At 53.5% G+C, this 14,741-nt stretch overlaps 1 protein-coding gene across 2 annotated transcripts in view; it reads right to left on the bottom strand.

Annotated features, from left to right (window-relative positions):
• PREX1 (phosphatidylinositol-3,4,5-trisphosphate dependent Rac exchange factor 1) overlaps positions 1-14,741 on the bottom strand; it is a 169,487-nt gene that overhangs the window by 13,469 nt on the left and 141,277 nt on the right. Inside the window, exons 19-30 of one of the 2 annotated variants that reach the window (XM_024559770.4) lie at positions 14,551-14,636; positions 13,060-13,196; positions 12,292-12,412; positions 10,017-10,204; positions 9,564-9,725; positions 8,688-8,898; positions 7,972-8,248; positions 5,583-5,789; positions 4,113-4,201; positions 2,774-2,856; positions 2,522-2,612; positions 530-658 (exon numbers count right to left, since the gene is read on the bottom strand). In XM_024559770.4, coding sequence (XP_024415538.2) covers positions 530-658; positions 2,522-2,612; positions 2,774-2,856; positions 4,113-4,201; positions 5,583-5,789; positions 7,972-8,248; positions 8,688-8,898; positions 9,564-9,725; positions 10,017-10,204; positions 12,292-12,412; positions 13,060-13,196; positions 14,551-14,636 — 1,781 coding nt within the window. Of the gene's footprint in view, positions 1-529; positions 659-2,521; positions 2,613-2,773; positions 2,857-4,112; positions 4,202-5,582; positions 5,790-7,971; positions 8,249-8,687; positions 8,899-9,563; positions 9,726-10,016; positions 10,205-12,279; positions 12,413-13,059; positions 13,197-14,550; positions 14,637-14,741 lie in introns of both variants that reach the window. The other variant, XM_045194688.2, reaches the window with a different exon arrangement.

Genomic DNA, 14,741 nt, shown 5'->3' with positions numbered 1-14,741 from the left:
AGACACCAGGAAGCAGGGAGTGATGGGGACTCTCCCACCTAAGATGGCAGCTGCCACTCATCCCTACCCACATGGGACTGAGGTGCCAGATATCCTGACTGTTCAAGAGCAGCCAAAAATCTAGATTTTTACATGGTTATTTCCAATAATAAAACACTGGCAGCCGATTCATTTTTTTTTTTTTTAATGCTCCAGTATCAAAACCTATCTGTGGGCCCAAGTCTGACCAGGGGGCCCCTTGCTTGTGACCTTGATAATGAATAAAAGGGACTAAATTAAGTCCACAATTTCTGAAGCTGAGAAGGAATAAGTTCAGCCTTCTCGGCTTCCTGACTCTGCAGGGGAGCCCCCGGCACAAAACCAGCAGTTCTGGGGTGTCTAGCCCCGGGCAGGACACTCAGCTGAGAAAGGGGCACCCATTCTTCTTATCCTCCCAGGCATGGAGAGACATGGGACACGGAGACGGACCCACTCCTGACCCCGCCAACAGCCACAAATCCCCCCAGGTTACCCTCCCTACCCAACTGACCTTCCACGTATTTCTGAATGTTGTCCACCAGGGTCTTGATGGAGTTGGGCAGGTTCCAGGGGTCCTCCTGGATGCTGATCTGGATCAGGCTCCGGCCACGGATCGTACAGTCTTCCTTCTGTTTGAACTCTGGGGCCAGAGAGCAGCATGAGGACAGGAAAGGGACAGAGGCAGCTTTGGAGAACGGTGGCACAAAGGCCTACATCCCACCACCAGTTTCCAAGGCTCAGAATTCGAGACCAAGGATGCTGGCAGGACTCTTGGGTACTATCTGGTCCGCAGGGAGCAAATATGTGGTATGGCGAGTGTGCGACTGATTCACAGTACCATGCCCATGGCAGACATCACTCATCAACCTCCTAGTTGGAGGCATAACTCCTCATAGCTGGAACCAACCCAGTGCAGACATCACAAATCAATCGCTGCATCCCCTTCTCCTAAGCATGGATGTAGTCACAGAAGGATTCTTAGGTACTACCTCCTCACAGCCGCATCAATCAAGCGGGCACAGGAGTTGGAACCTAGTCTAACCTTTTCCCTACACAGAGGAGGAAGCCCAGGCACAGAAGGGAAAGGTACCCTGCCCAAAGTCACACAGCTGGGTAGTGACAGAGCTGACCCTAGCAAGGCCATTCAAAGGCCATGCAGACACAGGCCCCTGTCTCTTGGGCCTTATCCTTGCTACAGTGCCCCAGGTTTCTGAAATATCTGTGGTTTGGGTTCCTCGGGGTTTGCTTTCTCTGCGTTCTGAGGTCTGCCCCTGGAAGACATGGTCCTGAGACAGCAAGAAGGGCGGCTGCTCTAGGGCACCCCAACTCTTCACACTTCCCACCCTTATTTAGGAGCAACTTCCTGTTCCTTCCCTATCTCCTGCACCCAGCTGGGAGCTCCTAGAGGTCAGGAGAGGTGCCATATTCATCTTGGGGTCCCCAGCGCCCAGCACAAGGCCTGGCACAAACTGGTTCCTGGGAATTATTTCCTGGATGGATATAGATACAGATGGATGGGGGGGGGGGGAGGTGGATGGATGGATGGATGGATGGGTGGGTGGGTGGATGGATGGATGGGTGGGTAGGTGGGTGGGTGCGTGGATGGGTGCGTGGGTGGGGGGGGGGGTAAATGAGAGGGAAGGCAGGTGGGAGGATACACGTCAGTTCTTTCACTCTCACTCATCTCCAGAAGAAAGTCTCCATTTGGTGCTAAGCCCTCAGCACCTCTAACCGCGGGCCCCTCTCAGGGAGGAAGAACAGAGCGCTCTGGGCAGGGACCAGTGCCTGATTGCATTGTGGTGACACTGTTTTGTAGCTGTTTCCATTGACTTTACCAGGGTCATTGTTTTTTGTGGCATGCTAGAGAAGGTCTTCCATATATAGGGAGTTTAATAAGTTCCTTTAAAAATTAAACCTTTACAAGAGTGACAGTTTTTCAAAAAAGTTATGTCAATAATAATGCAGGCAGCAAATAATATAATTTTTAAAAATGTGAATGTGTAGGTAGATTCAGTGAATCTGGGTCAAGTGATGAAGGGGGGCTGAAGGCGCTGAGGTTTGGCAAACCGAGCTCCCTTCCCAACCTCCTGCTACACACAGACCAACAGACCGCAGCCCAGAGCGGCCGCAGACCAGCCCAGGGCTCCACGCATTTTTGCTGTGAAGAGCCAGCTAGGAACAGTTTCAGGCTTTGCAGGGCATTCGGTCTCTGTCTCAGATCCTTTGTTCCTTTGTTCTGTTCTATGGTTACTACTCTTCGTAAATGAAAGCATCACTCTCAGGTCACAGTCTACACAGAACCAGGCTATGGGCTGCACAGGCCCGTGGGCTGAACTTGCCGACCCCCATAACAGCCCACCAGCCACGGGGCAGGAGAGGAGCAGAGCCGAGAGTGTGAGCTGTGTCCTGCCCCCAGCCCAGCACACGGTCCCCATCATCGCTGTCTCCTAGCCGGACACTGGGGGTCATCCCGAACCCTGCGGAGGGGCACCCCTGTGCTCACCTTGCAAACTGTGGTCCATGGGGAAATGCTTGGTCTCTTCAAAAGCCCTGCTCATGACCGCCCCCTTGAGGAGTGCGTGGATGGAGTCCACCTGGCCAGCAGAAGCATGGGAGGTTAGTGGGGCTCCACAGCCCTCCATGCTGCAGAGACCCATGATCCACAGCCCCTGCCCCAGGTCCTGGCTCCTGGGTTCTCAGCAGGGGCGACGGGGGGAACCCAAGGTCAGGCCAGGGGTGGGCACAAAGGTCCTACCTGGTTAAACAGATGTTCCAGGCAGCCGTGAAGCTTGTCCTGCTTGTCTGATGGAATCCGCATGTCACAGGGCAGCTCATCCCCTGGCAGAAGGAAGAAGCCACAGCCATCAGCAAACAACTTCGGTCCCATCTCATACCCTCCCTATGACCTTCCCAAGAAGACAACATAAGTACAGAGCTCCAAAACCCACAGTGGGTTTGGGGTCTGACAGACTCAGGTCCTGGCTCTGTGACCCTGGGCAAATCCCTTGGCCTCTCTGAGCCTCAGTTTCTTCACCTTCAAACGGGCGACAGCAGCTAATGCATTACACAACTGTAGGCCATTGCTGTCACTCCCGGGACAGCAAATGAGGAAGGAGACTGAGAGCCAGGGAGAAGGAGCTCGACCCCCGCCGCTGGGTCCATCCCCCGAGCTGTTTCAGTTCAAAGCGCTGCCACATGTCACGTCCTCCCTAAAACCTCCCCAGGGACAGTTTGTACAGCTGAATATCTTATGTGATGAAATATTTATCTAAATTTCAGCAATAGCTTCGATTTTACTCAAGCTTCTTTTTCTTCTGTTAAATTGGAAAAAAAATTACTATTAAATTTTTATGTGCAGACTACCACTGGCAAGTCACACCAGGCGGCTGTGACAGAGGGAGCCTGGGGAGGGTGGGAGGGAGGCTTGTCGCTGCCCGCCCTCTCGCGCCTTCACAATTATAAACCACGCGGATGTATGACCTAGTTGCAAAATAGAATTATTAGAGGCCGAGATCAATGAAACTAAAATCAAAACAAATTTCAGTCTTTCAGAAAAAGTTGTTAAGTACAGTGTAACCTAATTTACAGTATCTTATTTATGTCTGTTTATCCACCCAGCCATCCACCCACGCATCCATCTGTGCAGAATTACGTGTTCACCCACGGTCTCCAAATGTCACTGATGGTCACTTCTGGGGGATCTGACTAATTTTCATGTACTTCTTTTGAGCTCTTCTGTGTTGTCTGAATTTTTGGTTTGCTTACACGCCGTTTTTATGGGAACCATTGGGTCACCCTGTTTCAGTGACGCCATGGCAACCCATCACAATCTCTAACTGCATCGTGTGCATTCCATCTGTTCCGTGTCCACGACATACAACATGTGTGGGCAAGGTCGGCTCCTCGAGGGCCAGGATCTTTTGTGCTCCATAAAATGTGCCGAATGAGTGAATGAGCGAAAAGCAAAACACGCCCATGCTATGCAACGTGACATGAAACGAGATACCACAGAGTAGAGGATAATAAGCTAAAAATCAAACAGAACCTCGCATGGGGCGGGGGGTGCATCCTCAAGCCCAGGCCGCCACACTCACCAGAGCCCATCTCGTCGCTGCCCAGGTAGGAGCTGTTGCTTCGCACGCTGGTGTACGACAGGACGGAGTCCCGGTTGCTGTTGCACTCGCTACAAAGGGGCAGGGAGGAAGACAGCTGTCACCCTCCAGCTCACACCTCTGCTCCCAGCACCCCAAACCCGCCTTCTGGAGTGTGGACAGAACTCCCAGCTCCTCAGGTGAACGACCGGCCTGGGCGCAGGGGGTGAGGGCAGTGCTACAGGCCAACCACCAGTGCCAGAGATGGGGAAGGTTGCCCTGGTTGGTGTTCTGACGGCAGAGAAACATTTCTAGGCCCTGGCACAGAAACACACAGAGATAGCAGGAGGGCAGTAGACTGCTTTCATCTGGTGTAAACTTCTGGCACGCCCCTCGTGGCACAGCCTGGTCCCTGGACACGTGCACACCTGCCACACTCGACCACAAGGCTGTGTGTTCTGTCTCCCCAGCCTGGCTGGGAACCTCATGAGGACAGGCATTGCGTCCTCTTCGCTCGTATCCCAGCAACTCGGAAGGTATGGGGACCAAAAGCCACAACCCTGAAATTCGTCCCTGCACCTTTTGACCATAAAAGAAAGAATCGGAGGGCCCAAAAACATAAGAATGGAAACCCAGACAGACAGAGAAATCTTGGGTTATGGACGCAAGGCGCTGGGAACACACAGTGCCCAGTTGGCCGAACACCTGGTTATGGAGAAACGACGCCAGAAGCACGGGCCAGTCAGACCCCTCGAGGACGGAAAGAACGCAGGTTCTGGGAGGCCTGGGGCGCAGGCCTTTCTCGCTGCACACCACCGGTTCTGTATTTTGCCTGCACACAGCTGAAGCGCCCCCACCCCCACGTTCCACTCTAGCAACGATCAAACGTTTCACAACCTTTCCCAGGAGGCCATGGGCTTGTTGATTGGTGGGAAGGACTTCCACTTACCCACTATATGGTTTATTACAGGAAATTGAGTTTTTAGTCCATTTAATCCACTAATTAGAACTTCACTGATCTCGTTATAATTAGCTTAACCAGCAGAAAGACAATCCTGATCCTCTCGGTTCGGAGGGAAAAGAAATGGTCTTCCTCCTCGGACCGGGTGAAAATAAGCAGTGTCTGCTGCAGAAACCATGGGAGCTTTGAGACACACCACGAGTCCTGACTTTCCTCTGGCACGTTCCACCAGCGAGTGCAGCGCGCAAGTGGAGCGGAATGGGTGGGTGGTGTCCACAAGGGGACAGACCCCAAAACATCAGCCTCGGGGCAGGGTGGGGCAGCCCAGGGGGCAGCTGGGTGGCTTTGCGGGCTCAGGTTACCCCCAGAACCACACGGTTTAGCAGCACTGCCCCACCCCGCTGCTTCCCGGGAAATGTCCCTCTAATTCTGACTTTCCCACAAGTCAGTGGCCTCAACTGTCCCACTGGTCATCCACGCCAAAGCCCACAGGACGTCCACGGTGGCCCCACCTGTAGGAGTCCCGGTAGCTCATGGTGTCATGACCCGAGTCCTCCTGGTCCTCCTCAGACACCTTGAAACACACTTTCTTCATGCCCCCATGGTCAGTCCTGTCCATCTCGCTCTCTTCGCTGACCGGCGGGGAGGACGAGGCCTCCTCGGCCAAGGGCGGATCGCAGGACCCCCCTGAGGTGGGCTCCGTGATGGTGGACAGCAGCCTGTGGGAGCAAAGACTTGGACTTTAAAATCACGTGCCCATGGCTTCCATGGCCTCCATGAAGGCTCCAGGCAAGGCCCTGATCTCAGGCCTCACCTTTGACCCTGACAGAGGGAGCCATCAAATGCTCTGTGTCCATTCCCTGAAAATCCCACTAGCGACTTGGCAAGTGACATACACTGTCCCTCCTGTAGGGGGCATGAGATACAGAGGTTCTTTATTTCACCACCAAGTTACACAAAGTTCAAGGGCAAAGATTGTGACCGGGAAACTTGTCTGTAAAGGCCCAGAGAGCACATCTTTGCAGCTTGGTAGGCCACAGGGTCTCAGTTAAAACTACTCAACTTTATCACACACGTGTGAAAGGACCACAGATGATATGGAAATGAACGAGCAGGGTTGTGTTCCAATAAAACTTTATTTAAAAAAAAAACTAGGCAGTGGGCCAGATTCAGCCCATAGCCCATAGTTTATCAACCCATGGCACAGAGCACCATTCGTTGTCAAGCGCATTTTTAAGACAGACAGACATACCCCAGATTCAAATCCTGATGCCGCCACTTCCTGGCTTAGAGACCCACAGCAAATTATTTACCCTCTCTGAGATTCCGTTTGCTCATATGTACAATGGAGTAGTATCAGTATCTATGTCCCAGGCTGCTATGAATACTAGGGAGTTAAAAGATGCAAAGTGCTTAGAGGGGTGTCTGGTGCCTTTAAGTGATCAGTAAACCCTGGCCGATATAATCCTTTACATCTCAGTGAGGTCGGTATCATGATCAGCTCCATTTTACAGATGAGGACACTGAGGCTCAGAGGTTAAGCAACTTGCCCAAGGTCACACAGCTAATAAGCAGCAGGGCCGGGATTCAAACTCAGGCCTCCTGGCTCCCGACCCTACCTTACGTTTCCTTTTATCATGGACAGTTTCCACTGTACACATGAAGGCAGAGGGAACCGTATAAAGAACACTAGGTGCCAGCTTCAGTGGCAACTCAGAGGCCACTGTCGTTTCCTCACTCCTTCCTGTAGCTTTTTCTTTTTCAGGCATATTTAAAACATATCGAAGATATCATAAATTTCCCCTACAAACACTCTGTATGCATCTCTAGCACATAAGGACTTTCTCTTAAAGCAATGGTTCTCACCTGGGGTGATTCCGCGCCCCACCCCAGGAAACACTGAGCAGTTCTGCATATTTCCTGAGGGGCAGATATTTACCAACGTCCAGAGACACTCTCAGCTGTCACAAGTGAAGCGGGGTGGGGGGGGAGCTGCTGGTACCCCATGAGCAGACCCCAGGGATGCCGCTGAGTATCTGACTCACCCGACAGCCCCTCCACCGACGACCCAGCACCCACAGCGACAGCACTGAGGCAGAGGAACCCTGCTTTAAACCTAACCAGCCTGCTACCACCTGCCTAACAAAATTAATGATTCCTCAGTCCACATTCCAATGTCCCTGAGGGTCTCGCACGTGTCTGTTCTCAGATGGTGCATGAGAAACAGCACCCTAACCAGGTCCAGACTCGGCATTTGCTAGGTATGTCTCTCAAGTCTCTTCTCTGACAACCTTCCTCTTCCTCCTCCTTATACCTGCTCCCCACCCCAACCCCACCCATCACGTGTTAAAGAAACCAGGTCCTTTGTCCTCTAGAATCGCCCTCCCTCCGCATTTGGCATCTGCGTCCCCCAGGTGGCATGTCACCAGCCTCCACCCGCAGCCCCTGCCGTGGAGCAGTGAGGGAGACCCAGAGCTCTGACCAGAGGGCGGTGCGGTTTCTGCTCCTTGGTAGGTGCTGCTGCGTGTGCACCCAGGTACATTACACCGAAGGACAGCATGTCCTGCCATCTCTCTCTTTCTGTTAAAATTATAAAGTGCCCCAAATCATTCACCAAATAGCCTGTACTGATGGTTGTTGCCTACGCCCATCACTTCATTAGAGCAGCGGTTCTCAATCAGGAGTGATTTGCCCCTGCCGCCTCCAAGGGGGTATCTGGCAATGTCTAAAGATATTTTTGTTTGTCACAGCTGGGGAACACAGAGGCTACAGGCATCTAAGGATACTGATAAATAGCCTGTGACGTACAGGACAGCTCCCCACTACAAAGAATCCTGACCCTAACACCGCTTCCCCCCCCACCCCCCGCCCCCGCCGTTGCCCCCTGGGGCCAGGGCTCACCTGTTGATCTGGGTGACGTACTGCTTCATCTCCTTCAGGGCCACATCCAGTTTGGTGAAGAGCTGCAGGTAGGCGTCCTGGATCTCACGGTCCTCCTGCTTGAGGAGAAAGCTCAGGCCCCGGTCCTCTGGGCCCAGAGCCCCATTGGCTGGCCCAGTGCTGCTATCCTGGAGACCTTGGCATTGAGGGTCCCCATCCATAGCAGACAGGCACTTCCAGGATGGGGCCGCCATGGTGGTAATACAGTGCTGGGTATAGGACATAGGGTTCAGGTGGCCTACACGGAGAGAGGGAGAAGTCACGTGGAAATAGTGCCCAGACACCCGCAATCCCCTTGGACAGAGGTATATAAACCCACATTGAGGATCTCAATGAATGAGAAAATGTCCCCTTTTAAATATTATTTTAATCCACTAGATTACTGCAAGAAGAAAGTTTCAGTTTGGTGCTAATATGCCTTTAACTACTGTGATTTTTTTCCTGCCTGGAAGGCAGATGTGATGACTGGTACTCCAGCAGCCATTCTATTCCATGAGGCATCCTTCAGGATGAAAGCCACATATAGAGATGACGGTGTAGAAAGATAGGAGCCTAGGTTCCCTGATGACTATGAAGCCACTATTCCAGCCTTGGACCACTGGCTTCCAGACATGTTTCTGTTAAAGTATCTGCAGTGTGAGATCCAAACACAATTTCTAACAGATACATGCAGTTACCTTGCTCTGGGTCAAGGCCAATGAGGGAGGGTTTGCGACCAAAGCGAATGCTGAAGGACCTGCCAATGGAGGGAGTGGTCTTGGGGTAGGACACTTCCATGACGTTGATGTGGCAATTGGTGGGGCAAAAGTCCAGGCCACACAGTGGATGGGGTTCCGGAGTTGCCTGTTTGAAGGGTGGGCTGACCCTGCTCTTCAGCTGGGCTGCAAACTGACAAAGGTAGAGGGTGTGAGGTCATGATTCAGGACTCTGGGAACTCTGGCCCGTCTCCAGTACCCACTCCATCCTGGCCTATGCCTGACATTCCAAATGGGGCAAAATGAACAGCTCCGATAGAAAAGCGGATTCCCCATACTGCATTTCAATAGATCCAGATGTCAGGGAAAGTCTAGAAAAACCTGAGGCCCACATTCATTCCCCCACTTTAGCTGCACACGTGTGCTGCCCTTGAGGGACCACCTCTCCCCAACCCACAGCCCCTGCAGTTCAGGTAAGCTGTCTCCCCACCCCTGCAGTAACTGACACGGGGCTAGGCAAGGGACCCAAGCGAAGCCAATAAAAGCTCTCATCCAGTCCCTTTTGTACACGGGCTGCTAAGGTTAGAGCTGCTTGGGGACCCTTTTGTCACCACGTGAAAACAGTCCGTCTGAGAGTGAAGCCAACACGGGAAAATAAAGTCAAGAGAAGGAGAGAGGCCACGTTCTTAGGACAGCGCTGCCTGTTGGAGTGCCTGACACAGCCATGCCTGCATTTCCCCTCTGGGCTCTTCAGTAACTCAAACCAATAAATCCTCCCCTTCGTGGAAGCTAAGTTGGGGGTGGGGTTGGACATTTACAACCAAGTCCTCCAGGCTGAGGACCCGTGGGTGCAGATACCTTCTGATAGCAGGTGATCCTCTGGCCGATGCTCTCCAGTTTGGTGTCGCAGATGTTACGAAACTCAAAATGGGACATGGTCTTGATGTTGTTGCTCAGGGCCATGAGCCGCCCACAGTTCTGCACGAAGACACTGTCGTCGGCAGCAAAGGCCTCAAGGATCTGCAGAAACATTAGCAACTCCTGAGCACACACTCTGCGCCAAGCGGGGGTCTTAAGCAGTTTATCTGCAGCGCCTCCTGTATACCCCCTATAACCCGTGAGGTCACGTCTGTTACTGGCCCATTTTGCAGATGCATAAACTGAGGCTAAAGAGATAAGTCACTCTCCTAAGTCCCACATGGTGGGGCAGAGACTAGAATTCAGGGCCCCAAGCTAACTCTGGGAATCAGGCTGCTCCACCCCCACCCCCACCCCCACCCCCATCCATGGCAGGGCAATGCCCAGCAAGACCTTGGCAGTGAGGCCGAAGCAGCCACGGGGCTCCACAATCTTCTCCAGCACGTGACACTTGACACCGGCCGTGCTTGCGTACTCATACACCACGCCGTGCTCCAGGTGCACATTATCCACAGTCAGGCTGACCACAGGGCTGTCCTCGTGCAGGCCCAGCTGGGGACCCAGGGACAGCAAGGAGAAGGCTGAAAGCCAAAAGGATAGGCAACCCTGAGCAGGGGGCTCCACCCCACAGCCAGCCCGCCCACTGGCCCAGCACCGCGGACAGTTCCCGCTACCCAGAGGAGGAAACCGAAGTCTGTGCTACCGCCCTGTTCGGATCTGCCAGCCCACTGTTGTTCACCCTCATCCTGGATTGTCTCTCTAGAAATCAGCGCTGTGCCCTATTCCATCTATGTGGCTCAGAAGTGGGGACCTGCCCCGTCACCCACATCATTCCCCAGAGGCACAGGCCTGGCCAATCAGCATACTCGATTTCCCCTATCCACAGTGACTGGTTCAGAAATGAGCATGTGATCCAAGCTGAGCCAATGAGAGTCAACTCTGGGATTTTTGTTGGATCTACAAAGAGGAGGAGACATTCTCTTTTCAACTGGATTCCAAGCTGCCAGAATCACCACATGGAGAAAACAGCATGTGAAAGGAAACCCAACACAGAGGGAGCAGAGCTGAGAGCTGGAGAGAAGGAGACTCCTCGGGAGCCTCGACTAAAGCACTGGATAGAGCCAGACCTGGAGCTTGCATGACCCTACTCAGATTTTTTAGCTTTCTCAGTCAATGCTTTTCGGTAGCTCAGATTCAGACCCAATTCACATGCACCCAGAGAGGCTAAGTGACTCCTCAGAAGCCACACAGTTAGGAAGTGACATATCTAGGACACAAAGAAGGCAATGCGTGATATATGTTAATAATACATGCGGTGAAGAAAAACAAAACAGAATAAGGAGACGCTGGGGCAGAAGGCACTCAGGGACGGCCTCTCTGAGGAGGTGACACTTGAGAAGGGAGGTGAGCGAGGTAAGAAATTCTCTAGAGGAGAGCATTCCGGGCAGAGGGAATGCAAGTGCAAAGGTACCGGGGCAGGAGTACACTTGGTGCTGGGGTGGATGAAGCAGAGAGGGCAAATGGAAAGTGATGAGAGGTGAGGCAGGAGAGCCAGGCTGGGCTGAAGACCCATGATGAGGACCTCGGTCTTTGTCCAGAGGAGGGTGGGAGCCGTTGGAAGGTTTTGTTCTATTTTTTGAGACTAGCCCAGAGGAGCCGAGGTAAGAGGGGCAGGGAAGACAGTGAGCAGGCCACTGTAATACTCCTGGTGGACATGATGGTGGCTTGGACCAGGCAGCAACGGAGGTGGTAGGAAGTGGTCAGACTCTGGATGCACGAGGAAGGCAGAGGCAACAAGATGTGCTGTGGGAGGCAGAGGGGTGTAGAAGACAGAGAGCAGCTGAGGGGGACTCTAAGGTCAGGGGCCTGAGAATCTGGAAGGATGGAGATGGGGCCCTGAGGGGCAGAGCAGGTTTCAGGGGAAGGTCAGGAGTTCAATTTTGGCCACGCAAAGTCTGTGAAGCCTGTTAGACACTGGGAGTGGGGGGCAGTTGATAGAAAGACAGGTCTAGAGTTCAGGGTTGAGGCTGCGCTAGAGAGCGAAATGTTGCGCTAGACAGAGAAATGTGGGAGCCTGAGTCAGGCAGCATAAAGGGCCCAGAAAGACGCCCACAGCCTCATGCCCGGACTCTGTAAGGGTGCTGTTACAGGGCAAGAGGAAATTACAGGTGCTGATGGAATTAAGGTTCTAATCAGATGACTTTGCAACGAGATGATCCCGGCTGACCCAGGGGAACCCAACATAATCACAGGGTCCTTAAATGGGGAAGACAGAGGCAGAAGAGGCAGAATTAGGGAGACGGCAGGGTGAGAAGACTCAGGCCGACATTGCTGGCTCTGCAGACGAAGGAAGAGGGCCATGAGCCAAGGAATGCAGACAGCTCCTAGAAGCTAGAACAGACACGTGAACGGGCCGCAGAAAGGAAGGCAGGCCTGCTGCCACCTTGATCCCAGCCCGGGGAGACTCGTTTCAGACTCGCGACCTGCAGGGCTGTGACAGAATACGTGTACTATTTAAGCCACCAGGTTTGCGGGGCTTCGTCACAGCAGCCACAAGAAACTGACGCAGAACTGATGGCAACCAGATGGACGGGGTGGGATCAGGGAACGGTGTAGACAGAGAGAGGACCCAGGCCCCACTGGACTCTCTGCCCACCTGTCCTGGTACCTGAGTCAGACTGGTCCTCCTCCCGGGACCCCTCGCCACCGGGGTCCTCACCAGGGGCCTCCTGGCTGGCTCGGGCCTCCTGGGCGTCCTCGTGGGTGTGGTAGACCCATTGGTACAGGCCCTGTGAGGGGAGCAGAGTAAGAGGGAGGAAGGGACGGGGCAAAGGTGCAAACGGTTCCCCGACTCCAAAGCTCAGGTTTCCAGCCTGGTGGTGACACCACCTGAGGGGAGGCCCCCAAGACTTCACACGGGAACCTACCTGAGGGACCTCCAGTCACACTCAGCCTGAACCTCTACAGTCTAAACTCCCCACAGAAGCCGGGGAGGGGGAGCCTTTGACAATGGAAGTCTCACCTGGGGCCCCAGGGCCTAGAAACATGTCAGGCACATAGCAGGTGCTCAGTGAACTCTGGATGAACACATAAATGAGTATCACCTTCCACAGAACCCCGACCCCAATCCGAGTATCACAGCGACTTCTACCACCCACAAGACTATCTACGCAACGTGCCTCTGTAGTGTCGCGCCCATTTCGCGGCTGCGAAAACCGAGGCTGTGAGGTATCATAGCCCAGCTCCTCCAGTTTAGGGAGGCTGAGGGGCCACAGGGTCCAAGCCCAGCTCAGTCCCACCAGGTGGACAGCCCTGCCCAACCCAAAAAGGCATGAGGCCTCAGGCTTTTTCCAGAGAAGGGAGGGTAGTCCTCAGCACCTGCCCCCCACCCACGGAGCGGGGCTCCCCTGACCACCTTGGCTGCCAGGTGGCTTACCAGGGCCTCTTCTCGGTGGTTCCGGAATGCCTGGAAGTGCTCCAGGACTTCTGGGGCACCATCGTTCATCACATTGTTGCCACTGACCTTCAAGATACACTGGCCAGCACAGAGCCCTGCGGCCGCGGCCTCTGAGCCTAAGGGAGACGGGAGTGCTTGAGGCTGAATGCCAGGCAAAGAGGGCCTGGGCCGCAGGCAAGGGCGAGTATCCAGATGGACACTGTCCTCCACCCAACCCTCCCCCCCACACCCACACGCTCCACCGCCCACCCTGGAGCCCCTCTCCGGCCCACTCCAGTGGGCAGGGCAGGGGCTGGCGTTCTTGCTGTGCAGACCAGGAAACTGAGGCTCAGAGCAGTGGCAGCTAGCCCGCGGTCACACGGCTTGGGTTCACCCCCCGGCTCTACCACTAACTAACCATGTGACCTTTGGTTAAGGTCCTTAACCTCTCTGGGCCTTAGTTTCTTCATCTGTAAAATGAAGACACTAATAATGTCCACCCATAGGGTCCATGAGAGACTCAAGGAGTTAAAGCATTTAGCCCCACCCAGCTCTTAGTACACGCCCAAAAGATACCAGCTGTTTCCCTGTTTTTGCCTGGTTCACCTATAAACACCTGTTCTTCTCTGGAGATGCTGTAAGACAAGGCTCCTCGCCTCAGCACCACGGACATTAGGGCTGTCCTGTGTACTACGGGGCGTTGGCAGCCCCCCTGCTCCCTACCCATGAGATGCCACCCCCTGCTGTGGCAACTAAAGATGTCTCCAGACATTGCCAGATGTCCCCAGGAGGGTGAAACTGCCCCCAGCTGGGAGACCCTGCTTTAAGGATATATAAAATAGAAACACACTTTAAAATAGTAACAAATTCTCAGTTTTCTATCCTGATATGCATTTTCTTAATTAATACATATGAAAAAAGACAAATCTGACTACAAAAGCGGACAATTAATGTTTTAACTTTAAAACTGGGGCCTATAGATGCAAAAAGGGTTGGGAGCGCAGGATCTCAGACTGGTCTGGTTTACCACCAAGGTACAATAAGCGCTTAAACAGCATATGAGAAGGCAGCACAGGAAGCAGAGGTCTCAAATTGTGAGCCCATGGACTGGCTCTGGCCACAGAGGTGTGGCCAAAATTCACACATGGCTTCTCCTTAAAAATGAAATCTGGCAAGAGTGGGCCCACATTCCTGCCTGGCAATAAGGAGCTTGAGCTGAGAAAAATGGCCCCTTTTAGAGTGAATGTGTATTCTCCACCTTGCCACAGTCCCCACCACTCCCTATTGTATTCCTCTTGGTTACACACTTGTAACTGCCTCACCCTCGCAGGCATTTGCATTTGCACGCCTTGGCTTCAAGCAAAGAAATTAAGTGCTAATGGTGCACTGTGAAGCACAGGCCTGGCAATAATGGTTTGGGCGGCTCTGGATTCCTATCGCACATGCAAACCCATTTCCCAGAGCGCCCCCTGCTTGCCAGGCTCCACTCACCTCGCCCCACAGCGTAGACGTACGGCGGGGCAGCTCCACGGATCTGGAAGCACAAAGCCTCTGGGTGGTCAGGGATTTTGATGATCCTGCACCAGGCAGAAGCAGCCATAAGGAAAAGCCACATCACCCCCAATAGCCCAGGGGACCACGCTGGGGAGATCCTGCCTCCCAGACTTTGGGGAAATCCAGCC

This window comes from Desmodus rotundus, chromosome 6, assembly GCF_022682495.2.
Source record: "Desmodus rotundus isolate HL8 chromosome 6, HLdesRot8A.1, whole genome shotgun sequence".
NCBI lineage: Eukaryota > Metazoa > Chordata > Mammalia > Chiroptera > Phyllostomidae > Desmodus > Desmodus rotundus.
This window is presented reverse-complemented; position numbering and strand designations above follow the sequence as displayed.